Source organism: Oncorhynchus kisutch, linkage group LG2 (assembly GCF_002021735.2).
Source record: "Oncorhynchus kisutch isolate 150728-3 linkage group LG2, Okis_V2, whole genome shotgun sequence".
NCBI lineage: Eukaryota > Metazoa > Chordata > Actinopteri > Salmoniformes > Salmonidae > Oncorhynchus > Oncorhynchus kisutch.
Window position 1 is genome coordinate 13,329,018 of NC_034175.2, and position 25,843 is coordinate 13,354,860.

Below are 25,843 nucleotides of genomic sequence, written 5' to 3' on the forward strand. Positions count from 1 at the left end.
GTAACGAACGGGATCCTTCTTCCAGCCTGAGTAGTGTTGAATTTATGCAGCTAGTTTGGCAAGGCAGCAGTAGCAGAGGAACCCATTTTCTGATAACATTCTGACAAAACAGTGCCTGGTCGCCATGGAGACCACCTGGGACAGGGTGGGTGGGACAGGGTGGAGAGGGCAATCTATGGAGCAGGAGGGTGACACTCCTGACCTGAGAACAGTGGAACATGTCAGCTTTCAGTATTCCTTTACAGAGGACTAGATAGGCCTGATTCCAGAACTGCTAGAACCAACCACACTTAAGGGAATTTTCCCAAGCTATACTGCACTGACATGGTTACAGATCCACCATAGTTGCTGGAACAGTGAAAACCTGCAGATATTTGATCCCTGGTCAGCACTCAACTAACACATTATTCCCTCTTATATACTGAGGTTGTCAACACGACCGTTCAGTAAATAACAAACTAACTGTGCCTTTATTGGCTACATGCTTTCTATAAATGGAGACTAAATGGTACAGTAAAAGCAGTGGCATTTCAGCTATCACCGCCCCAGAGCAGGGAAGTGTGAGGGAAGTGTGAGCGAAGTCACCGAACATCACTGTAACTATTGCTTAATGGGCAGAACAAAGAGCCATTCTATTACCTGGAGCCAGAGCCATACATCATGTCTGTATACTGTAGGTCAGCTATCAATGGAGAATTAGTACATTACAGACTTATTCTGCTCATAAAACATAACGCACCGGCTTATTGTCTGACCGGTCCTGGATTGTCTGGACAGTATGAGAGTTGGTCCTTTACATTTTAAATCAGATTTGTGATAAAGCCTTCTATCTCACTCTATGATAGGTGTTGTACGTATGTGTGTGTGTGCTTGTGAGCAGACGCATGGTGAAGGGAGAATGCCAACGCGTTGATTATGAGTGCATGTGGGAATGCTAACATACCTTCTCTAAGTCAGCTTCTGAGGAGGTGGGAGACAGAGGGCTGATGGGGCTAAGGGAAGGGGAGCTCCCCACACTGGATATGTGCTCAGGATCAGGAACATACAGAACCTGCAAACACAATCCATGTCTGGATTTAAACAGGCCGACACACAGAAAAAGGAACATACATGCAAAGACAGAAGAGACTATGAAAACATGTTTTCAGCATGATTTATGACATCCCACGACGGACAAACAACAAAAAGTGAAAGCACAATTTGCGTGTCCTAAAACCATCAGATGTAATATATCTCACACCGTGTCTGATGTTTTTAAGTGTTTATTATGATATGACTAAGTCATCATAGGATATGTTGAATATAGTTATTGTCCTGTGAGTGTGTCTGTTGTTCAAGCACTAGATTAGCATGTGTTGTTGGCGTTAAGGATCTTGAGAGGCCCTACTTGTCTCTCCTTGTCCCCCTGAGAGCAGGGCCAGACAGTTAAGTGGTAGTGAGTGTGTTCTGACTGAATAGACCCAGTGTGACGCCATGGCAGGCTAATGCTGACAAGTGTAGCAAGGGACAGAACAGGAGTGGAGTTTTTCTGGTCCCTGTGTGTGTGTGTGTGTGTGTGTGTGTGTTTGGTCATGGAACCCAGTAGAGAGATGCTGAGAGCCCTCCAGAGCTGGCTGGCTGGTTGGAAACAACATCAACAACCCTGCATTGTGCATCATGTTGCTGAGTGCTGCTACTGACTCTGACTGTCAATGTGATTGCAGACTTCCTGCCTTGACTCTCCATTTAAGTAGATTCGAGTGGCTCTGGTTCTGACGCCAGGAAAATACCAACTTTGGCTGTTTGTCATGTTTTAGGGTGCTACTTGGAGCCTCAGAGAGAGAGTTCAATATGACACAACCAAAAGAGGAGACATTGAGCCCAGCAAAATGGCTTTATCAGGGTTCTGTTCTGTAGCTACGGAACGAAACAATCCAAAACTATGTAAAGGAGGGGGGTACTATCTGAACTTTGCCCAATAAGACATGCTTGTTTTTTGTTTTCCATTGTGAAATGTTTTACTCCTAATGAACAGGACCCCTGAAGTTGAACCTTTTTAATGGTATTGCCTGAGGACTGGAGGGATTTCAACACTCTGTTTCCCATGACACAGATGTCTTAGTGGAATAAACACACAGATTGTTTTAACTCTTTGTGAGTGGTTAGTAGTGACACCAGTATATGCCATTGACCGAATCAGTGGGAAGAGAGAGCAGGGATGAGGAGTGGGTGAGTGTTAGTGGTTGTGGCATGGAGGATAGATGCAGTGAGAGAGACACACCAAGCATGAGTGTAGTAGATCGCTGTTTCCCAATCCATTCCTCAGGGAACTCCTCCAGGACTGTACATTTGTGTTACAGCCCAGTATTAGCACACCTGATTCAACCTAATCAAGGGGTTTGTGACTACAGTAGTTGACTATTTGAATAAGGTGTGCTAGTGTGGGGCTGGAACAAAAAGGTGCTGCCCAAGGGATCTTTGAAAGGAAGAAACCAGTGATGGGTGTACAGTAAATCGTTTTCACACCTGGCCAGGGCAGACGGCTCTGGAGAACAGCTTGTTGAGCTGAACCAGCTCGTTGGGTGTGGTGTCAAACTTGAGCGCTATGTTGTTCAGTGTGTCCCGCGTCTCCACCTGGAGGACCACAAAACAGAAGAGAAGCATAGAATATCAAAACTCTTGTACTGTGCTGGCTGGTCCTCCTGGGTCCCACATGAGAAGGAGAGAAACTCTGCTGTCTTATCTTCCCCTCTCAGAGATTAACATGGACGTCGTAGGTAGGAGTGTATTCAGACTGGCTTGGTGTAGTGCAGTAGTGTATTCAGACTGGCTTGGTGTAGTGCAGTAGTGTATTCAGACTGGCTTGGTGTAGTGCAGTAGTGTATTCAGACTGGCTTGGTGTAGTTCAGTAGTGTATTCAGACTGGCTTGGTGTAGTGTAGTAGTGTATTAAACTGGAGATGGTGAATTAGGGCTGTTCATAAATAGCACCACTGACTACACTAACTGGAGGTAAGGAAGAGCATATGTTTACATGAATGTCAATATGAGCCTTGTTTCACCATATGACCTTACTCACATGATTCCAACCCACCAGGCAAACACCTGACATTCACATTCAATCATCATCCAGTTTGGTTGACATCTTAGTATATTTGGCCCAGTGGATAAACAAACTTAGTAAAGAGGGACGCAGGATGTAATTTACATACATTACACTATAGGCCTACAGCTTGTACAGTACTGTATGTGTGCTATTTCAATGTCTTTTAGAGGATGCAGACTGAGTGTCACAGATCTAACAGCCTGTGTGGGTTGACATTGAGGCAGACCTGCAACTATTCGATCTGCTTCCTGTAGCCAGCTGTGCATTAGCCAGATTCTTCTGGTAGCTATATAACTGCACTACAGAGACATGTGTCTGAGCTGGTAAATAACTCACAAGTCCTGTGGGCTTCTGCCTACCAACTAACAATGACAGGGATGTCAAGAACTCCTAGTGTGTGGGAGAGGGGGCTCGTGGGAGAGGCAGGGGAACCGGACAGACGGTGTGTGTGTATAAAAACAGGGCTGCTGACAGTGACTCTGAGTTGTATAATGGTGGATCATGGGGCTGTGTAACAGTCATGAGACTGGCTCAGTCAGGTGACTTCATAGGACAGAGGAAGGAAACAATTCAAAACAACATGAATGTCATCGTCTGCTCTTCTAAACTCGTAAGATAAACAATCTCTCCCCAGACAGGAGGACAGTCTTGGGCCTAGACGGAAAGACAGAAAAATGCACACGCACGCCACGCACACACACCATGTACACCCACACCCACATACACAGAGTCATAAGCAGTGCAAGCAGGTAGTGTGTGTCAGAAGAACTCAACAGACACATTGGAAGATGAATAAAGCAGGAATATTGTGTCTGTGACAGTCACATATGACACCAACAGAATAATTTGCAAATGCTACAAAAACAGAAGCTCAGCCTGACAGACAAACCACAACGGCCATGTTGCATGCATGAGCGTTGCAAAATAAATGTACACATACATGTTATTTGATCAATTCACCCACACCGCTCACACGTGTGAACTAGCATCTGACTCGCCAAGCGCTAAAATAGGACTTGGTTCTATTTGAGAAACTCCACGCTCTGCAAGTCCCATCCTTATTGGATATCAGAAAACCCAAACCCATGTGGATGCTTGACAAACCAACGAGGAGAGAGTAATTAAAGATAACTAACTAAAAACAAAACTAGTTTTCCTTTTTTATCTGTGGATTAACTGTCGGGGAGAAAAACACAAGATTGTGTAGGACTCCAGGCCAAAATTCTCCAAAGAACCTGTTAAAAAGAGGACCATATGGTAGGTAAAAGAACAACCCAGGGCTCTATTTTAACAAACCTAATTCAATGGTAAATCTTAGCGCTGGCGGTAGGGCTATAGGTCCAGGGGTGGGTCAGGAATACTTCTGCTGTTTTCACTGCTGTAATTATGAGAGGAATAGCTGGCGTTAGCACGAAAAGGCTGGGTTTGGATGAATAAATCAATTCTAAGTGTGAGGAGGGCTTGGCTTAATTATACGTGTGACGAGTGTTTCATGGCTTAATGCGGCATGCCGTTGTCCCAAATTCTGTCGGTTATTGGCGGTCTTTGCATTGTCATCTACTCTGGTTCGGCTGGGGGCACAGAATAGTCTCTTCCTAGTCCATTGTGGATTGATACAGTTTATTAAAAAGCATTGGCTATTGAAAAAAAAACCATCCAGTGTTTGATCAATATGTTTGGAGTGTTGACAGTCAACATTGTTGTAACTGACTTCAACAAGTATAGGCCTTTACACATCGCACTTCTCTTCAAATACAAAATACTAGGCTCCCGTAATTTGAATATGTTTGTGGAGGAGCGTGTCTTTGGTAACCAGACAAGAGGAGCTCTTTGAAAATGGGGATGGATACAAGCCGAACGGAGTAGAGTAGCCTATGCACTGCAGATAGGCCTATGTGAATTGTGAACAATGCAAAAGCATGACAGCAAAAGGAGACCATTTAGAAACCTTTTAATGAATAGGCTACTTGGCCTATGCATGGCCAGGATAAGAATGATAAGCTAGGGTAAGGGTAGCCTATAAGGGCTGTGTTTTAAAAATAGAATAATGTTACATGAACATAACTTGAATGTTTCTAAATACGAGTGTCACTGGATCATCTAATTTCTTTAGGCATATAGACTACATGGAGGGTTTTTTAGGCATATAGACTGCATGGAGGGTTTTTTAGGCATATAGACTACATGGAGGTTTTTTTAGGCATATAGACTACATGGAGGGTTTTTTAGGCATATAGACTACATGGAAGGGTTTTTAGGTATATAGCCTACATGGAGTTTTTTTTTAGGCATATAGCCTACACCGATTTTTTTTTTAGGTATATAGCCTACATGGAGGGTTTTTTAGGCATATAGACTACATGGGCGGTTTTTAGGCATATAGCCTACATGGAGGTTTTTTTTGGCATATAGACTACATGGAAGGGTTTTTTAGGCATATAGCCTACATGGAAAGGTTTTTTAGGCATATAGCCTACATGGATTGTTTTTTAGGCGTATAGACTACATGGCCGTTTTTTAGGCATATAGACTACATGGAGTTTTTTTGGGGGGCATATAGTCTACATGTAGGTTTTTTAGGCATATAGACTACATGGAGGGTTTTTTAGGCATATAGCCTACATGTAGTTTTTTTTAGGCATAGCCTACATGGAGTTTTTTTGGGGGGCATATAGTCTACATGGAGTTTTTTTAGGCATACAGTATAGCCTACATGGAGGGTTTTTTAGGCATATAGCCTTCATGTAGTTTTTTTAGGCATAGCCTACACAGAGTTTTTTTTTAGGCATAGCCTACATGGAGGGTTTTTTAGGCACATAGGCAGCTGTCTATCGTTGTCTCTGATTGGGGATCACATATACAGTGGGGAGAACAAACGATTTTGCAGGTTTTCCGACTTACAAAGCATGTAGAGGTCTGTAATGTTTATCATAGGTACACTTCAACTGTGAGAGACAGAATCTAAAACAAAAATCCAGAAATTCACATTGTATGATTTTTAAGTAATTAATTTGCATCTGCTGCTACTCGCTGTTTATTATCTATGCATAGTCACTTTACCTCTACCTACATGTACAAATTACCTCGACTAACCTGTACCCCTACTCATTGACATAATTTTTTTTTACTTTAGTTTATTTATATTTTCTTAACTGCATTGTTGGTTATTAACTTCTTTGGGGTAGGGGGCAGTATTGGGTAGCCTGGATGAAAAACGTGCCCAAATTAAGCTACTTGCTATTAAGCTACTTGCATATAATTTGTTTAAAAAACACTCTGAAGTTTCTAAAACTGTTTGAATGATGTCTGTGAGTATAACAGAACTCATATGGCAGGCAAAAACCTGAGAAAAAAAAATCGAACCAGGAAGTGGGAAATCTGAGGTTTGTAGTTTTTCAACTCAGCACCCATTGAAGATACAGTGGGATATTAGTTATGTTTCAATTCCCAAGGCTTCCACTAGATGTCAACAGTATTTAGAACCTGTTTTGAGGATTCTACTCTAAAGGAAGGGATTGATTCCATATATTTGGACATAACTGATGGACATTATCGAACAAATCAAACATTTATGGTGAGACTGGGATTCCTGGGAGTGCATTCTGATGAAGATCATCTCATCAAATGTAAGTGAATATTTAAAATGCTATTTCTGAGTAATGTTGACTACCCAATATGGCGGGTATCTTTTTGGCTGCTTTGTTGTCTAAAGGCTGTACTCAGATTATTGCATGGTTTGCTTTCTCTGTAGTTAAAAAAAAATCTGACACAGCGGTTGCATTAAGGAGAAGTTTATCTAAAGTTCCATGGATAATAGTCGTATCTTTATCAATGTTTATTATGAGTATTTCTGTAAATTGATGTGGCTCTCTGCACAATCACTGCATGTTTTAGAACTACTGAACGTAAGGCGCCAATGTAAAGTTTTTTATATAAATATGAACTTCATCAAACAAAACATACATGTATTGCGTAACATGAATTCCTATGAGGGTTATCTGATGAAGATCATCAAAGGTTAGTGATTAATTTGATCTCTATTTCTGATTTTTGTGACTCCTCTCTTTGGCTGGAAAAATGGCTGTGTTTTTCTGTTGCTTGGTGGTGACCTAACATAATTGTTTGTGGTGCTTTCGTTGTAAATCCTTTTTGAAATCAGACACTGTGGCTGGATTAATGAGAATTTATCTTTAAAATGGTGTAAAATACTTGTATGCTTGAGGAATTTTAATTATGAGATTTTTGTTGTTTTGAAATTGGCGCCCTGCACTTTCACTGGCTGTTGTGGGGGGGGGGGGGTTCTGCTAGAGGAAAGGGCTTGTAAGTTAGCATTTCACGGTAATAGTAGTCGGTGCATGTGACAAATAAAATGGTATCTTTCGCATTCCATGTGCATATGGGCACTGTGCGTCATGGCTGAATAGACTGCGCCTCCGCTCTCAAAATCCACGTCATAACCAATCATGTTACCGCTGTCCAGCTTTTGGTTGATTTCATATCCCCACCAGCGTTACCTGAAATTGTTCCTTTCACACATGTTTTTAAGGACACACCTCAAATATTGCCACCCCTTCCACCTCAGCGCAAGTGAGCTCATAAAAGAAAGCTAAATGACCAAACCTGGTGCAAGGGTTAGAAAACAGAAGAGTGCCAGCTTTAACAGATCGAAATTGCAAAAGAGCGTGCATTTAACAATTGCACTGGCTAAACGCCAGCAGAAAATAGAGCCCCCAATGTTCATGTCCCAGGACAACCTAGCTAGCTAACTAAATGTCCATGAATGTTTCATGTGTTTAGTCCTGACCCGAAATTAATATAATTGATTCACAGTTGATTTTGGTATTTTAACCTACGTGTCATGATCGCATCTGGTGGGGATAGACAAAATCAACATGATGGCGCATGTGTGGCCGGTGTAGTCAGCATGTTAGCAACCATGGACCTCTCTTATCTGTGTGTCTGGTGTTAGGGAGGAGTGACTAAAACCTGCAATATGACCGAACTAAATTGACATAGAAATGTGAGTTATAGATATGTCATTGAAAGCAAGTCTAAGAAGCTGTACATCTGTTCTATGTGCGGTATTTCTATGCTTCCTGTTCTTATGGCTCGTTTTTGCGTATATTACTTTTGTTTTTGTACACCAGCTTCAAACAGCTCAAAATTCAAATTTGGGGTTATTGAAAATATATTTCACAGTAGTTGAGATGGTACAATGATTCTCTACACTGCTTGTTTTGTCACAAACTGAAATTAGGCAAACCATTAGAAGTTTTGCAACCAGGAAATGGATAAACGATTTCTACATATTGCACCTTTAATTATACTACAAACGCTGTTTCTTTCACAACTTAAAATCCCAAACCATCTTTAGAAGACAACAAAACAATTCTCATCGTTCCAGTGCGAACTACATGAGGAAAGTGTGAAATGATGAGGACTTTGTGATGAGGACTTCACTCACTCACTATTTTGGCTGTTAACTGAACACCAAGCTAAATAACTAAAACACTTGGACAGACTCAATATCAAACCATGCCTGTATAAACACTGGAAATTAGTCACTGGCTTACTGGGGCTCTCTCATGCCGCCCTTGGAAGGGGTGCGTCACCTGAGTGGGTTGAATCACTGATGTGGTCATCCTGTCTGGGTTGGCGCCCCCCCCCCTTGGGTTGTGCCATGGCAGAGATCTTTGTGAGCTATACTCAGCCTTGTCTCAGGATGGTAAGTTGTGCTTTGGCAAAGTGGGTGGGGTTATATCCTTCCTGTTTGGCCCTGTCCGGGGGTGTCCTCGGATGGGGCCACAGTGTCTCCTGACCCCTCCTGTCTCAGCCTCCAGTATTTATGCTGCAGTAGTTTATGTGTCGGGGGGCTAGGGTCAGTTTGTTATATCTGGAGTACTTCTCCTGTCCTATTCGGTGTCCTGTGTGAATCTAAGTGTGCGTTCTCTAATTCTCTCCTTCTCTCTTTCTTTCTCTCTCTTGGAGGACCTGAGCCCTAGGACCATGCCCCAGGACTACCTGACATGATGACTCCTTGCTGTCCCCAGTCCACCTGGCCGTGCTGCTGCTCCAGTTTCAACTGTTCTGCCTTATTATTATTCGACCATGCTGGTCATTTATGAACATTTGAACATCTTGGCCATGTTCTGTTAAAATCTCCACCCGGCACAGCCAGAAGAGGACTGGCCATCCCACATATGCTCTCTCAAATTCTCTCTTTCTTTCTCTCTCTCGGAGGACCTGAGCCCTAGGACCATGCCCCAGGACTACCTGACATGATGCCACCGTGCTTCTACACCTGCATTGCTTGCTGTTTGGGGTTTTAGGCTGGGTTTCTGTACAGCACTTTGAGATATCAGCTGATGTACGAAGGGCTATATAAATAAATTTTATTTGATTTTATTTGAAATGACAAAATGATGTAAGGAACCTTTCAATATAACCAATAAACACTGTCTGCATCTGAAAAGGCACCCTATTTCCTATATACTGTAGTGCACTATGTTTAACCAGGGCCAGCACATGGCTCTGGTCAAAAGTAGTTAACTATATATAAAATAGGTTAAAATATCGGACACAACCAATCACTATAGCCGACTGTCACTGTCGATGACATATCTTTTAGAACTGCCAACTCAAGGACTACTGTGATTGATGTGTAGTCTTATCCGATTTGTAACAGATGGGCTTTTACAACATATCATGTTGATTAATAAAGTGTTGTGAAAAGGAAGGCACAGAAAGACACTGCTGTTGATATCAGACACCAAACAGTTAAACTATAAGACACAAATGACAACCACCACATTTACAGCCTACAGCATGGGCATTAACAACATCTTAAAACAACAAGCCAGCATGTCAACAAAAAGTACAAGCTCAGCAATAAAGCTCTACAATATTTACAACTTAGTGTGCAGTACTTAATAATACTTAGAGTGGCAGTGTTAAATTAACATTATATTTTTTCGCAGGAGATTGAATAAAAGTCTGTCTCTTCGGACAAAAAGCCAAATCCTATTTTATCTTGTTGGGAACATAAGCAGACAGTCAATATCCACCGCATACTGTTACAGTCTGTAGCTCCAACACTAATGCAGGCAGCACAGCCATTCATCCAGACTAGTTCAGCAGTAGCAGCACACTGCATTGATTCTTACTGAGTACCATTTGCTAACATATCATCCATGGACTATTTCTTTTTAGCCTTACCTCCTCATTTCAACACCAATACAACCTGTTTCAGCACTGTTTCCTTATTGGATGGTAATTTACTGCCTGTTGATGGGAATCATTAATTAACTATTCTAATTATTAAATGTGTATTGTCTAACTGGTAATGGTCACCTTGTCTGACTGAGAGGACAAACTGACTCAAGAAGGACAGACAGACAGAGCTGACTAATGGTGCCATAGAAAGACACACATGACCAAAACTCTACCCTGTGGTGGAACATCAGACTGGATCCAGACAGACCCGTGGAACAGCAGTGTGTAGCCTACCATCACGTTGATGCTTGCTAGGTCAGCTATAACCTGGCACAGATACGGTAAATGCATTTAAAAAAATGATAGAGACAACACTTTCTAATCCAGGGATTAATCAAGCCAATTCAATTCCCAATAAAGTGATGTCAAAACTGATAGAATCCAAAACAAGGTGAAATGTGAGTCACAAAACAAGAAAAGGAGTCTGTGTGCGCAATCAAACAGGAAAGAATATAGATTATACGTTCTGCAAATGGTTTAATCATCCAGAATGGAATATCAGAAGGAATATCGCTCCAGAGGCTTACAATGCAGCCTGTCTGATGAAGCCTGGATATGTGCATATGGGATGACCGTTGCCATAGCGACTTTGTCTTTACCACCCTAATGGCATGCATTGTGTGTGCCACTGCTGTGCCGTTGTTCATCATTCAGATGCCTCATTTTACGGCCATTACAACTGACAGCTAGGACAGACATTCTCCCAGTCAGAGGCAGAGGACACCGAACAGCAGAGGAGACCGTGAATCTGATTTTTAATCTGAGGGTATCCTTCTATTGACACACTTGTTGAATTATGCAAGAGAACGTGACAACAACAGTAATGCATGAGGCAGTCTAGACAGTGCAGGTGAGTGCAGGTAGGGTAGACAGTGCAGGTGAGTGCAGGTAGGGTAGACAGTGCAGGTGAGTGCAGGTAGACAGTGCAGGTGAGTGCAGGTAGGGTAGACAGTGCAGGTGAGTGCAGGTAGGGTAGACAGAGCAAGTAGGGTAGACAGAGCAGGTAGGGTAGACAGAGCAGGTAGGGTAGACAGTGCAGGTGAGTGCAGGTAGGGTAGACAGAGAAGGTAGGGTAGACAGAGCAGGTAGGGTAGACAGAGCAGGTGAGTGCAGGTAGGGTAGACAGAGCAGGTGAGTGCTGGTAGGGTAGACAGAGCAGGTAGGGTAACAGAGTAGGTGAGTGCTGGTAGGGTAGACAGAAAAGGTGAGTACAGGTAGGGTAGACAGAGCAGGTGACTACAGGTAGGGTAGACAGAGCAGGTGAGTGCTGGTAGGGTAGACAGAGCAGGTGAGTACAGGTAGGGTAACAGAGCAGGTGAGAGCAGGTAGGGTAAAAGAGCAGGTGAGTACAGGTAGGGTAGACAGAGCAGGTAGGGTAGACAGAGCAGGTGAGTGCAGGTAGGGTAGACAGAGCAGGTGAGTACAGGTAGGGTAGACAGAGAAGGTAGGGTAACAGAGCAGGTGAGTGCTGGTAGGGTAGACAGAGCAGGTGAGAGCAGGTAGGGTAGACAGAGCAGGTGAGTGCTGGTAGGGTAGGGTAGACTCAGAGCAGGTGAGTGCTGGTAGGGTAGACAGAGCAGGTGAGAGCAGGTAGGGTAGACAGAGCAGGTGAGAGCAGGTAGGGTAGACAGAGCAGGTGAGTGCTGGTAGGTGAGTGCTGGTTATGTCAACAAATAATTTTTAAAAATTACAATAAATTACCTGAATTCCCTCCAAAATCACAGAACTCCATTATTTGTCCGTACCAGTAAAATGTTTTATGTGTTATAACTCAGTTAATATTTGATGGATTTTAACAATACAAAAACTTGGGCGTATCTTCATCCATTGCCCAACTGTTGCATCTATTAGAATGGTTTAAACAAGTTTTGATGACCAGTGCTACTTAAATATCTGAACCAGGGGCCGATGCATACGCTGATTCGTTACATCCCTTATAGGAACCATATGGGACACATACATTGGCCTAGAAGAAGCTAACAGAACATGGCATTGCCATGACTACTACATCTCCAATAAGCATGGTGCTATAGTAGGTGAGAAGATAGTGGAGCTGCAGTACATGCGTTGACATTTGACTGCTGCTCCTCAGAGTTGTTATTGTGACAGAGTGGGTGGTGACAGTGCTGATGACTGACCTCTCCTCTCCTCTCTCACATACATACAGATGTGAAAAACCTGAAACAGTGGGCCCATTCTGGTCCCCCACTACCACCACACCAGTGTGAATAATGCTATCAATAGGAGTGATTGTGAGGATCCAGTCCCCCCCTCTGACTGACTCATCCATTTCTAGTAATCAATTCAACACACACACACACACACACACACACACACACACACACACACACACACACACACACACACACACACACACACACACACACACACACACACCCTTCTTGCATCGCGGCACAGTGTATACTACAGTCATTAGGAGTCCTTACCTCACACTGTTGTAAAAAGCCACACAACTGGAACATGTGTTGAGTCATTAACTGCAGTATTAAGACACATTAAATGTATCCTACCGTTTCTGTAGGGTCGATCCACCTCAAAAAGCACAAGAAAGAGGATTTCGAAACCCACAATCTCTGAATGTTATGAAATAGTTTCTGTTTTTAGAAACAGATAAGATAGGCATTCCTGCAACATTATTTTGTTGAAATATAATTTGATCCATAATTTGATCCATGTCTTACTCATTGTTAGAATGTTTTGGGTCCAAATCGGATGTTATGCCCCAGGACTACCTGACATGATGACTCCTTGCTGTCCCCAGTCCACCTGGCCATGCTGCTGTTCCAGTTTCAACTGACCTGAGCCCTAGGACCATGCCCCAGGACTACCTGACATGATGACTCCTTGCTGTCCCCAGTCTACCTGGCCATGCTGCTGCTCCAGTTTCAACTTCCACCTGACTGTGCTGCTGCTCTAGTTTCAACTGTTCTGCCTTATTATTATTCGACCATGCTGGTCATTTATGAACATTGAACATCTTGACCATGTTCTGTTATAATCTCCACCCGGCACAGCCAGAAGAGGACTGGCCACCCCACATAGCCTGGTTCCTCTCTAGGTTTCTTCCTAGGTATTGGCCTTTCTAGGGAGTTTTTCCTAGCCACCGTGCTTCTACACCTGCATTGCTTGCTGTTTGGGGTTTTAGGCTGGGTTTCTGTACAGCACTTTGAGATATCAGCTGATGTACGAAGGGCTATATAAATAAATTTGATTTGAAATAAATTTGATGTACTATATTTATTGAATATTATATGATTCCTATCATTTAAAATGGCCAATTTAGGTGCAATTTAATTCGCATAATTCCTCCCAAATCAAATTATATTTGAACAAAATAATGTTTCAGTCTGTTCCATTCCATTCCCCTCTACTTCCTGGAGTTCAAACAAACACCATTTTTAATTGGCTGAAGGTCAGCTAATAGGTGTGCCTATCAGAATGAGTAGGCAAATATTGAGGTTTATTTTTTTGTCTAAAAACGAGCGATCACAAAATTTGATAAAGTGACAAAGCCTTCCTTTTCTTTTCTGTAGGCACCAGGCAGAGGATTATAAACATGTCTATCTGGTGAGAACAGATGGAAACAGTAGCTGTCCGTCCCCAAGCCCAGTGCAGCACAGCACAGCGTGGAAGAACAGTTTAAGATAAAGCCGCTTCTCAATCACTGGGAAAGTCTCCATGCATCTAGGGCTATCTCGTAGGATGGGTGCTGTGTGCGTGTATGTCTCTGTGCGCGCGCGTGTGTGTCTCTGTGCGCGGCACACGTGTGTGTGTGTGTGTGTGTGTGTGTGTGTGTGTGTGTGTGTGTGTGTGTGTGTGTGTGGCGGATGGAGGCAGCCATGCCACACAACCTTAAACACTCTCTAAGGGCGGTGTTGCAGCATGTCATGACTGGAAAGTTCACGCAACCGTTGGCATGGTTCCCTCCATCATCACAATATTTTCTGGAATCCTTACCATGGGAGATAGAGAGAGAAAGAGTATAGACAGAGAGAGAACGAGGATGGAGAGAGAAACAGAGAGAGAGAGAGAGAGAGAGATAGACAGAGAGAGAGAGAGAGAGAGAGAGAGAGACAGAGAGAGAGAGAGAGAGAGAGAGACAGAGAGAGAGACAGAGAGAGAGAGACAGAGAGAGAGAGAGAGAGAGAGAGACAGAGAGAGACAGACAGAGACAGAGAGAGAGAGAGAGACAGAGACAGAGAGAGAACGAGGATGGAGAGAAACAGAGAGAGAGAGAGACAGAAACAGGGACAGAGAGAGAGAGACAGAGAGAGAGAGAAAGAGGATGGAGAGAGAAACAGAGAGAGAGAGAGAGAGACAGAAACAGGGACAGAGAGAGAGAGACAGAAACAGGGACAGAGAGAGAGAGACAGAGAGAGAGACAGTGAGAGAGACACAGAGAGAGACAGAGAGACAGAGAGAGAGACAGAGAGAGAGAGAACAAGGATGGAGAGAGAAACAGAGAGAGACAGAGAGAGAGAGACAGACAGACAGACTACAGAGAGAGAGAGAGAGAGAGAGAGAGAGAGAGAGAGAGAGAGAGAGAGAGAGAGACAGAGAGAGAGACAGAGAGAGAGACAGAGAGAGAGACAGAGAGAGAGAGAACGAGGATGGAGAGAGAAACAGAGAGAGAGACAGAGAGAGAGAGACAGACAGACAGACTACAGAGAGAGAGAGAGAGAGAGAGAGAGAGAGACAGAGAGAGAGACAGAGAGAGAGACAGAGAGACAGAGACAGAGACACACAGAGAGAGAGAGAGACAGAGAGAGAAAGAGAGAGACAGAGAGACAGAGAGACAGAGAGAGAGAGAAGGGGGGTGCAGTGGCCAGCAGGCTGGGGAGACGGTGGTGCCGTGCTGCTATGTGAGTGAGGCATGATGAGTATATTTTCCCTGAATCCAATGTTTATCCACTGTAACACCCCTCTCTCTTTAACACTAGTCCATGACAAACTGTCTTTACTATAACAAATATCCTGTCCTATCCTCCTGCTATTGTACACTTTTCACACTAGAGGTCGACCGATTATGATTTTTCAACGTCGATACCGATACCAATTATTGGAGGACCAAAAAAAAGCAGATTACCGTTTAATGGTCCGATTTTTAAAATTGATTTGTAATAATGACAATTACAACAATACTGAATGAACACTTATTTTAACTTAATATAATACATCAATAAAATCAATTTAGCCTCAAATAAATAATGAAACATGTTCAATTTGGCTTAAATAATGCAAAAACAAAGTGTTGGAGAAGAAAGTAAAAGTGCAACATGTGCCATGTAAGAAATCTAATGTTTAAGTTCCTTGCTCAGAACATGAGAACATATGAAAGCTGGTGGTTCCTTATTATTGGAATTATAGTACTATACCATTTGTATTTCATTAACCTTTGACTATTGGATGTTCTTATAGGCACTTTAGTATTGCCAGTTTAACAGTATAGCTTCCGTCCCTCTCCTCGCTCCTACCTGGGCTCGAACCAGGAACACATTGACAACAATCACCCTCGAAACAGCGTTACCCATGCAGAGCAAGGGGAACAACCACTCCAAGTCTCAGAGCGAGTGACGTTTGAAACGCTATTAGCGCGCACCCAGCTAACTAGCTAGCCATTTCGGTTACACCAGCCTAATCTCGGGAGTTGATAGGCTTAAATTCATAAACAGCAGAGCTGCTGGCAAAACGCACGAAAGTGCTGTTTGAATGAATGCTTACGAGCCTGCTGCAAATTAGGCGGCCCAAACTGTTGCATATACACTGACTCTGCGTGCAATGAATACAAGAGAAGTGACACAATTTCACCTGGTTAATATTGCCTGCTAACCTGGATTTCTTTTAGCTAAATATGCAGTTTTAAAAATAAATACTTCTGTGTATTGATTTTAAGAAAGGCATTGAGGTTTATGGTTAGGTACACATTGGAGCAACGATACACACCGCATCGATTATATGCAACGCAGGACACGCTAGATAAACTAGTAATATCTTCAACCATGTGTAGTTAACTAGTGATTATGATTGAAGATAAGATAACTTAGTACTGCACACTAAGTTGATAAGATACGTTTAATGCTAGCTAGCAACTTACCTTGGCTTACTGCATTCGCGTAACAGGCAGGCTCCTCGTGGAGTGCAATGTAATCAGGTGGTTAGAGCATTGGACTGGTTAACTGTAAGTGTAACAGTATAACTTTAGACCGTCCCCTCGCCCATACCCATACCCGGGCACGAACCAGGGACCATCTGCACACATCAGCAACAGTCACCCACGAAGCGTCGTTACCCATCGCTCCACAAAAGCCGCGGCCCTTGCAGAGCAAGGGGAACTACTACTTTAAGGTCTCAGAGCAAGTGACGTCACCGATTGAAACGCTATTTAGCGCGCACCGCTAACTAAGCTAGCCGTTTCACATCCGTTACATAAGGTTGCAAGATTGAATCCCCCAAGCTGACGAGGTAAAAATCTGTTGTTCTGCCCCTGAACGAGGCAGTTAACCCACCGTTCCTAGGCCATCATTGAAAATAAGAATGTGTTCTTAACTGACTTGCCGAGTTAAATAAAGTTTAAATAAAACTTGAAATTGGCCCTAATTAATCGGCCATTCCGATTAATCGGCCGACCTCTATTTCACACCCCAGCATAAAATAACTGGCTTGTCCATCACCCTGTTGCCCATCACCCATGTTCATCACCCTTTGGCACAGAGCGAATGAGAGGTGGGGGCAGGGGCTGTTCTGAATGACACCTGTATAAAACGTTCCAAGTGCAACAGAGATAACAGAAAGCATTGGGATCACGCACACAATCACTGCTGAATCAAAGTAGCAGGACAATTACTAAAAGAGAGAGGAAATATATTGGGGAGAAAAATGTCTCCAGATGCTGAACCATGTCATCAAACAAGGTCCATCAGTTTCCCTCCCTCCCTCCCTCCCTCCCTCCCTCCCTCCCTCCCTCCCTCCCTCCCTCCCTCCCTCCCTCCCTCCCTCCCTCCCTCCCTCCCTGCCTGCCTGCCTGCCTCTCCTCTCCTCTCCTCTCCTCTGTGGCCAGGCTGATCGAGCTCCACAGCATTCCGCTCCCCATGCAGTGTTACCAGGGAGAGAAGAGAAGAAAGAGAGAAACCTGTCTGACTGAAGCTGGATTTGAGGGTCATTTCAAGAACACTACCAGCCAGAGCAGCAGCAGAGACAGACTCCATTTTCAGATCATCCGGTCTGTCTCTCTGTCTCACTCTCACACCAAACAGAGATGGCAAATGAATAGCAATGACAACACCAGGTGGAAGGTCATTCATAAACAGTGGTGGAATGCTCACTGCTAAGCACCACACAGAATGAATGCTAACATATAGACTACACATTCTGACTGAGTGTCTCTCTCTCTTCTCTCTCTCTCTCGGTTCGTACATACGTACACAGCTACAGTCCTCTCTCCTCCTATACATCAGAATGCAGAATGGAACAGGATTGATACAAGTCTAATCTATTAGAATACATCTCCATCATACGGTAGAGAGTCTGGCTGGTCATATAAAGTCCCCCTTTATGTAAACAGACACTGAACGTTGCACACGTGCAACTGTAAAATACTAAACGCTTCGTTCTCTCCCTCCACACACACACACACACACACACACACACACACACACACACACACACACACACACACACACACACACACACACACACACACACTCTCTCTCTCTCTCTCATCTAACGATTTGAGCCAGCATGGCCAGGTTCCATTTCACAACACAACACCACAACAGCAGCTATTACTCAGACTAGGGCAACAGCCAGTAGACACACAGAGCAGCACAGCAGCAGCAGCAGGAGCAGTAAGAAGCATTAAAACACCCTGACAGAGTCTCTCTGTTTACTTACAGCATACTCAATGGTTCCTTTGGGTCTCTGGAACGACATGCGTCTGCTGCCATCCTTCTTCTCTTGACTCTTCTTCTGGCCGGTATCTGAAAGCAAGCGAGGCAAGGTACGCATTACGTTCATGTTCCTCTCTCTCCCCAGCTTGCCTTGTCACAAGCCGCCGTTTCCCAGCCACACGGGTAGACAGCTCATTCGTCAACAGTGAGTGTGCGAGCCAGTCAGCCTGCGATGTGAGCAGAGTGGAGCCTCTTTCTCTCTCCCTCTCCTAGTTCGCTCTCCTCCTCTCTTTTGTTCTCTCTCTCTCTCTCTCTCTCTCTCTCTCTCTCTCTCTCTCTCTCTCTCTCTCTCTCTCTCTCTCTCTCTCTCTCTCTCTCTCTCTCTCTCTCTCAGCACAATGACATGCGTTGATTCTAGTTCACCTTGCCTTCTGCTGCTGCCTCTCCTCTCACAGCAAACACACAGCACCTTGACCTCCATGAGGACCTGAGGAGAGGAGGAGGGGATGGAGCTGGGAGGATTGGGAGGGAGATAGGAGAGAGAGGGGGCTGAAGGCAGGAGGCAGGATCTGTGAACTTAGACAAGGGATGGAGCTGGGGGAGACAGGTGAGGGTCGTGACTCGGGTATTCTATGGGGTATAGGACTGGATCTGAGATCACAGGGATGGGGCTGGAAGAGAGCAGGGGCCGAGCGCTGGGGGTAGAAGGCTTACGGTACAGTACAGAGCACATCCTCTCTCAGTCGGCTAGGTTCCCCCCGTTATGTTCAGTATGCAGCCTACGCAGCAGATCAGTTCAGAAGCCTGACACGTCCTTTACTTCGTCTGTCTGTGTCACCGAGCAGCTCGGCTGAAAACATGAGTCATTCGCCATGCAGCCATTCTATTTGGCTCAGGACTCACTGCACTGAAGAGAGAGAATATCTCAGCATATGACAACTGTAATACAGAAGTACAATACTGAGGTATTCCACTCTGTATTCACCATGATAGGCATGGTGTAATGGCATAATGTTTGTAGTCTGTCAAACGCACCATAAAGCCTGCGATAGCTTCGACGATCAGACGACGAACAGACGTGCATTGAAGCATACAGTATGGTGTCCCTGCTGTCTGGTTTGGTTTATTTGACACCCCACTACTACAGTTGTATAACAGCAGTGTATCTGACATGAAGCTCTGTTACATATTGTTTCAGGTCATAGACATAACACTAATGTGATACCAAAACACTGACGTGGCGGTATGAGGGCTAAGTCAAGACCAAGAATAAATACCACCTGATTCTAAAACCAATATGAGAATGAAAGAGAGCAAGGAGAAAGGAGAAAGAGAGAGAGAGGGGAGGGGGGAGGAGGAAGAGAGAGCTACAGAGAGAGCCACAGAGAGAGAGCCACAGAGAGAGAGACACAGAGAGAGAGACACAGAGAGAGAGAGACACAGAGAGAGAGAGCTACACAGAGAGAGAGCCACAGAGAGAGAGAGAGCTTCAGAGAGAGCCACAGAGAGAGAGCCACAGAGAGAGAGCCACAGAGAAAGAGCCACAGAGAGAGAGCCACAGAGAGCCACAGAGAGCCACAGGGAGAGAGATACAGAGAGAGAGCCACAGAGAGCCACAGAGAGAGAGCCACAGAGAGAGAGCTACAGAGAGAGCCACAGAGAGAGAGAGAGAGCCACGAAGAGAGAGCCACAGAGAGAGAGCTACAGAGAGAGCCACAGAGAGAGCCACAGAGAGGGAGCCACAGAGAGAGAGAGAGAGCCACAGAGAGAGAGATACAGAGAGCCACAGAGAGAGCCAGAGAGAGAGCTACAGAGAGAGAGCCACAGAGAGAGCTACAGAGAGAGAGCCACAGAGAGAGAGAGCTACAAAGAGAGAGCCACAGAGAGAGCCACAGGGAGAGCTACAGAGAGAGAGCCACATAGAGAGAGAATTAAGACCAAGAATAAATACCACCTGATTCTAAAACCAATATGAGAATGAAAGAGAGCAAGGAGAAAGGAGAAAGAGAGAGAGAGGGGAGGGGGGAGGAGGAAGAGAGAGCTACAGAGAGAGCCACAGAGAGAGAGCCACAGAGAGAGAGACACAGAGAGAGAGCCACAGAGAGAGAGCTACACAGAGAGAGAGCCACAGAGAGAGAGAGCCACAGAGAGAGAGCTACAGAGAGCCACAGAGAGCCACAGGGAGAGAGCTACAGAGAGAGAGCCACAGAGAGCCACAGAGAGAGAGCCACAGAGAGAGAGCTACAGAGAGAGCCACAGAGAGAGAGCCACAGAGAGAGAGAGAGAGCCACGAAGAGAGAGCCACAGAGAGAGAGCTACAGAGAGAGCCACAGAGAGAGCCACAGAGAGAGAGCCACAGAGAGAGAGAGAGCCACAGAGAGAGAGCTACAGAGAGCCACAGAGAGAGCCACAGAGAGAGCTACAGAGAGAGCGCCACAGAGAGAGAGCCACAGAGAGAGAGAGCTACAGAGAGAGAGCCACAGAGAGAGAGCCACAGAGAGAGAGAGCTACAAAGAGAGAGCCACAGAGAGAGTCACAGGGAGAGCTACAGAGAGAGAGCCACATAGAGAGAGAATTACAGAGAGCCACAGAGAGAGAGAGCCACAGAGAGAGAGCTATAGCGAGAGCAGAAAGAGAGATACAGAGAGAGAGAGAGAGGGGAGGAAGAGAGATACATTAGTGAGAGAGAGAGAGAGAGAGGTAGGGAGAGACTCAGAGCTACATTCACAGCAGCAGAGTGTTGCATAGTGAGGGAGAGAACGGTCTAATTTGAACATCTACATGGAGTGTGATGATGTGCCATCAGAAACATGGCTATTTCTTCACACTGGGAGCAGAGCAGAACCACAATGTTAAACAACAAAGATCATCAGATCTCAGTGGGTCTACACCACAGGAACACATGATAACACCTCTTACCCCTTTACAGAGAACCTGTTCACTTCTAGTAAACAGCCTGCTAGATAAACTCTGCTCTTTTCTGCTAGAGCAAGAAGAACATCCTGTACACAATGTTATCCAAATGTTATCAAGTAACAAAAATTGACATTTACAATGAATATCAAAATTAGATCTATAGGAGACAATTGATTAAACACTGTCATCACAAATGAAGTTACTCAGTTAATCAAATGTTCTGTTTGTGTGACACGTTGTTGCACACTAAACAACAGCATTGAATGCATATTTGTTTTAATAGTGCAGTGCATACTGGGAATACAATCGCGAGATCAAAGTCACAAATAATGGGAGCAACTGTGCCTGGGGCCACAGCAAGTCTCATTAAATGATTATCTCCGCAAAAACAGTGGGTTGTATAACACCAGATTTCACAGATGTGGGTCAAGGTCATGTTATCTCATTTCATTTGCATCTTTCTCTATCCAAAAGAAACAGAACTAAAGCAACAGTCTTATCACCACAGCTGATACACTGTTGCTCTTCATGTCATTAATGGGACTTGCGACAGCAAATATCCCACTTTAAATCTTTGTCATACTTCTGGCTTATTATTCATCTTGTTCTCCTCTTACACCGTTTCAGCTGTCCGAACTTTAAAACATACACACCGGTCTGGAATAGTTTTTAATTTATTTAAAATTTCAACAATGCCTCATTGTCTTCTGTACTTATTACAGTTGCCATATACTGAGGTGTTCTAGTAGGAGAGTTGATATACTGAGGTGTTCTAGTAGGAGAGTTGATATACTGAGGTATTGTAGTAGGAGAGTTGATATACTGAGGTATTGTAGTAGGAGAGTTCATATACTGAGGTATTGTAGTAGGAGAGTTGATATACTGAGGTATTGTAGTAGGAGAGTTGATATACTGAGGTATTGTAGTAGGAGAGTTGATATACTGAGGTATTCTAGTAGAGTTCATATACTGAGGTATTGTAGTAGGAGAGTTGATACACTGAGGTATTCTAGTAGGAGAGTTGATACACTGAGGTGTTCTAGTAGGAGAGTTGATATACTGAGGTATTGTAGTAGGAGTGTTCATATACTGAGGTATTCTAGTAGGAGAGTTGATATACTGAGGTATTCTAGTAGGAGAGTTGATATACTGAGGTATTGTAGTAGGAGAGTTCATATACTGAGGTATTGTAGTAGGAGAGTTGATATACTGAGGTATTGTAGTAGGAGAGTTGATATACTGAGGTATTGTAGTAGGAGAGTTGATATACTGAGGTATTCTAGTAGAGTTCATATACTGAGGTATTGTAGTAGGAGAGTTGATACACTGAGGTATTCTAGTAGGAGAGTTGATACACTGAGGTGTTCTAGTAGGAGAGTTGATATACTGAGGTATTGTAGTAGGAGTGTTCATATACTGAGGTATTCTAGTAGGAGAGTTGATATACTGAGGTATTGTAGTAGGAGAGTGTATACAAGTGTAGTAGTGTGAGTGGAGTTATTTATGATGAAATGTGTGATCTAACTGCCCCACAAATCAAATCACATTTTATTGGTCACATACACATATATAGCAGATGTTATTGCGGGTGTAGTGAAATGCTTGTGTTCCTAGCTCCAACAGTGTGGTAGTATCTAACAATTCACAAAGTGACTAGTTCCATTATTAAAGTGACCAGTGGTTCCATGTCTATGTACAGCCTCTAATTGGCAGGGTTGAGGAACCAGGTGGTATCCAGCTAGTGATGGCTATTTAACAGCTATTTAACAGACTGATGGCCTTGAGATAGAAGCTGTTTTTCAGTCTCTCTGTCCCAGCTTTGATGCACCTGTACTGACCTCTCTTTCTGGATGATAGCGGGTGAACAGGCAGCGGCTCGGGTGGTTGATGTCCTTGATGATCTTTTCGGCCTTCCTATGACATTGGGTGCTGTAGGTGTCATGGAGGGCAGGCAGTGTGTCCCCGGTGATGCATTGGGCAGACCGCACCACCCTCTAGAGAGCCCTGCGGTTTTTATTTATTTTATTTTACCTTTATTTAACTAGGCAAGTCAGTTAAGAACAAATTCTTATTTGTTGACGGCCTAGGAACAGTGGGTGGGTTAACTGCCTGTTCAGGGACAGAACGACAGATTGTACCTTGTCAGCTCGGGGGTTTGAACTTGCAACCTTCCGGTTACTAGTCCAACGCTCTAACCACTAGGCTACCCTGCCGCCCCATTGCGGTGATACAGCCCAAAAGGATGCTCTCAATTGTGCATCTGTAAAAGTTTGTGAGGGTTTTAGGGGCCAAGCCACATTTCTTCTTCACCACACCGTCTGTGTGGATGGTCCATTTCAGAGCTTTTCACCTTCTCCAAATGTGATCCCGTCGATGTGGATGTGGGCGTGCTCCATCTGCTGTCTCCTGAAGTCCACAATCAGCTCCTTGGTTTTGTTGACGTTGAGGGAGAGGTTATTTTCCTGGCACCTCTCCTCCAGGGTCCTCACCTCCTCCCTGTAGGCCGTCTCATCATTGTTGGTAATCAGGCCTTCTGTTGTATCCAAAGTAACAAGGTTGATAGTGTCGTCAATCAAAGTGATCAGACCAATTATTTTACAAAATGTTACTTTGACTATATTTAACTGCTTTGCTTAAGTAAAAACAATTTAAACCTCTCCCACTACTACAAAAATACTATTAAGTCCCATAATCTTTCTTAATGGAAAATTATAATCTAGTTCAACAACATTATCTTTGGCATTTGAAATAAAAACACAACATTGGTGCTGAACAGTGTGAGTCCAGTCTTGTGACTGACTGAAGGCTGTTTATTTAGAAAACAATGGAGGATGGAGAGGTGAGGAGAGGGGGTGGAGAGGAGAGGAGAGGTGAGGGGGTGGAGAGGAGAGGAGAGGTGAGGAGAGGGGGTGGAGAGGAGAGGTGAGGAGAGGGGGGTGGAGAGGAGAGGGGAAGTGAGGGGGTGGAGAGGAGAGGGGGTGGAGAGGAGAGGTGAGGGAAAGAGGGGGTGGAGAGGTGAGGTGAGGAGAGGGGGTGGAGAGGAGAGGTGATGAGAGGGGGTGGGAGAGGAGAGGGGGGTGGAGAGGAGAGGTGACGAGAGGGGTGGAGAGGAGAGGAGAGGGGGTGGAGAGGAGAGGTGAGGTGAGGAGAGGGGGTGGAGAGGAGAGGTGAGGAGAGGGGGTGGAGAGGAGAGGAGAGGTGAGGAGAGGGGGTGGAGAGGAGAGGAGAGGTGAGGAGAGGGGGTGGAGAGGAGAGGAGAGGTGAGGAGAGGGGGTGGGAGGAGAGGAGAGGTGAGGAGAGGGGGGTGGAGAGGAGAGGAGAGGTGAGGAGAGGGGGTGGAGAGGTGAAGTGAGGGGGTGGAGAGGAGAGGTGAGGGAAGAGGGGGTGGAGAGGAGAGGTGAAGTGAGGGGGTGGAGAGGAGAGGTGAGGGGGTGGAGAGGCGAGGTGAGGGGGTGGAGAGGAGAGAGGTGAGGAGAGGGGGTGGAGAGGAGAGGTGAGGAGAGGGGGTGGAGAGGAGAGGTGAAGTGAGGGGGTGGAGAGGAGAGGTTGAAGTGAGGGGGTGGAGAGGAGAGGTGAGGAGAGGGGGTGGAGAGGAGAGGGGGTGGAGAGGAGAGGAGAGGTGAGGAGAGGGGGGTGGAGAGGAGAGGGGGTGGAGAGGAGAGGTGAGGAGAGGGGGTGGAGAGGAGAGGTGAGGAGAGGGGGTGGAGAGGTGAGGAGAGGGGGTGGAGAGGAGAGGTGAGGAAAGGTGAGGAGAGGGGGTGGAGAGGAGAGGAGAGATGAGGTGAGGGGGTGGAGAGATGAAGTGAGGGGGTGGAGAGGAGAGGTGAGGTGAGGAGAGGGGGTGGATGAGGAGAGGTGAGGAGAGGGGGTGGAGAGGAGAGGAGAGGTGAGGAGAGGGGGTGGAGAGGAGAGGAGAGGGTGAGGAGAGGGGGGTGGAGAGGAGAGGTGAGGTGAGGAGAGGGGGTGGAGAGGAGAGGTGAGGAGAGGGGGTGGAGAGGAGAGGGGGTGGAGAGGAGAGGTGAGGAGAGGGGGTGGAGAGGAGAGGAGAGGTGAGGAGAGGGGGTGGAGAGGAGAGGTGAGGTGAGGAGAGGGGGGTGGAGAGGAGAGGTGAGGAGAGGGGGTGGAGAGGAGAGGGGGTGGAGAGGAGAGGTGAGGAGAGGGGGTGGAGAGGAGAGGAGAGGTGAGGAGAGGGGTGGGAGGAGAGGAGAGGTGAGGAGAGGGGGTGGAGAGGAGAGGAGAGGTGAGGAGAGGGGGTGGAGAGGAGAGGAGAGGTGAGGAGAGGAGAGGTGAGGAGAGGGGTGGAGAGGAGAGGGTGAAGTGAGGGGGTGGAGAGGAGAGGAGCGGTGAGGAGAGGGGGTGGAGAGGAGAGGTGAGGAGAGGGGGTGGAGAGGTGAAGTGAGGGGGGTGGAGAGGAGAGGTGAGGGAAGAGGGGGTGGAGAGGAGAGGTGAAGTGAGGGGGTGGAGAGGAGAGGTGAGGGGGTGGAGAGGAGAGGTGAGGGGGGTGGAGAGGAGAGGTGAGGAGAGGGGGTGGAGAGGAGAGGTGAAGTGAGGGGGGTGGAGAGGAGAGGTGAAGTGAGGGGGTGGAGAGGAGAGGAGAGGTGAGGAGAGGGGGGTGGAGAGGAGAGGGGGTGGAGAGGAGAGGTGAGGAGAGGGGGTGGAGAGGA

At 45.5% G+C, this 25,843-nt stretch overlaps 1 protein-coding gene across 3 annotated transcripts in view; it reads right to left on the minus strand.

The window, feature by feature from the left end:
* The window catches only part of LOC109901036 (oxidation resistance protein 1-like), a 209,693-nt gene that overhangs the window by 30,197 nt on the left and 153,653 nt on the right, over nt 1-25,843 (minus strand). For all 3 annotated transcript variants that reach the window (XM_031788002.1, XM_031788006.1, XM_031788011.1), the window contains 3 exons: nt 18,268-18,353; nt 2,506-2,613; nt 944-1,051 (listed from right to left, as the gene is read on the minus strand). In XM_031788002.1, the coding sequence (XP_031643862.1) occupies nt 944-1,051; nt 2,506-2,613; nt 18,268-18,353 (302 nt within the window). The remainder of the gene's footprint in view (nt 1-943; nt 1,052-2,505; nt 2,614-18,267; nt 18,354-25,843) is intronic.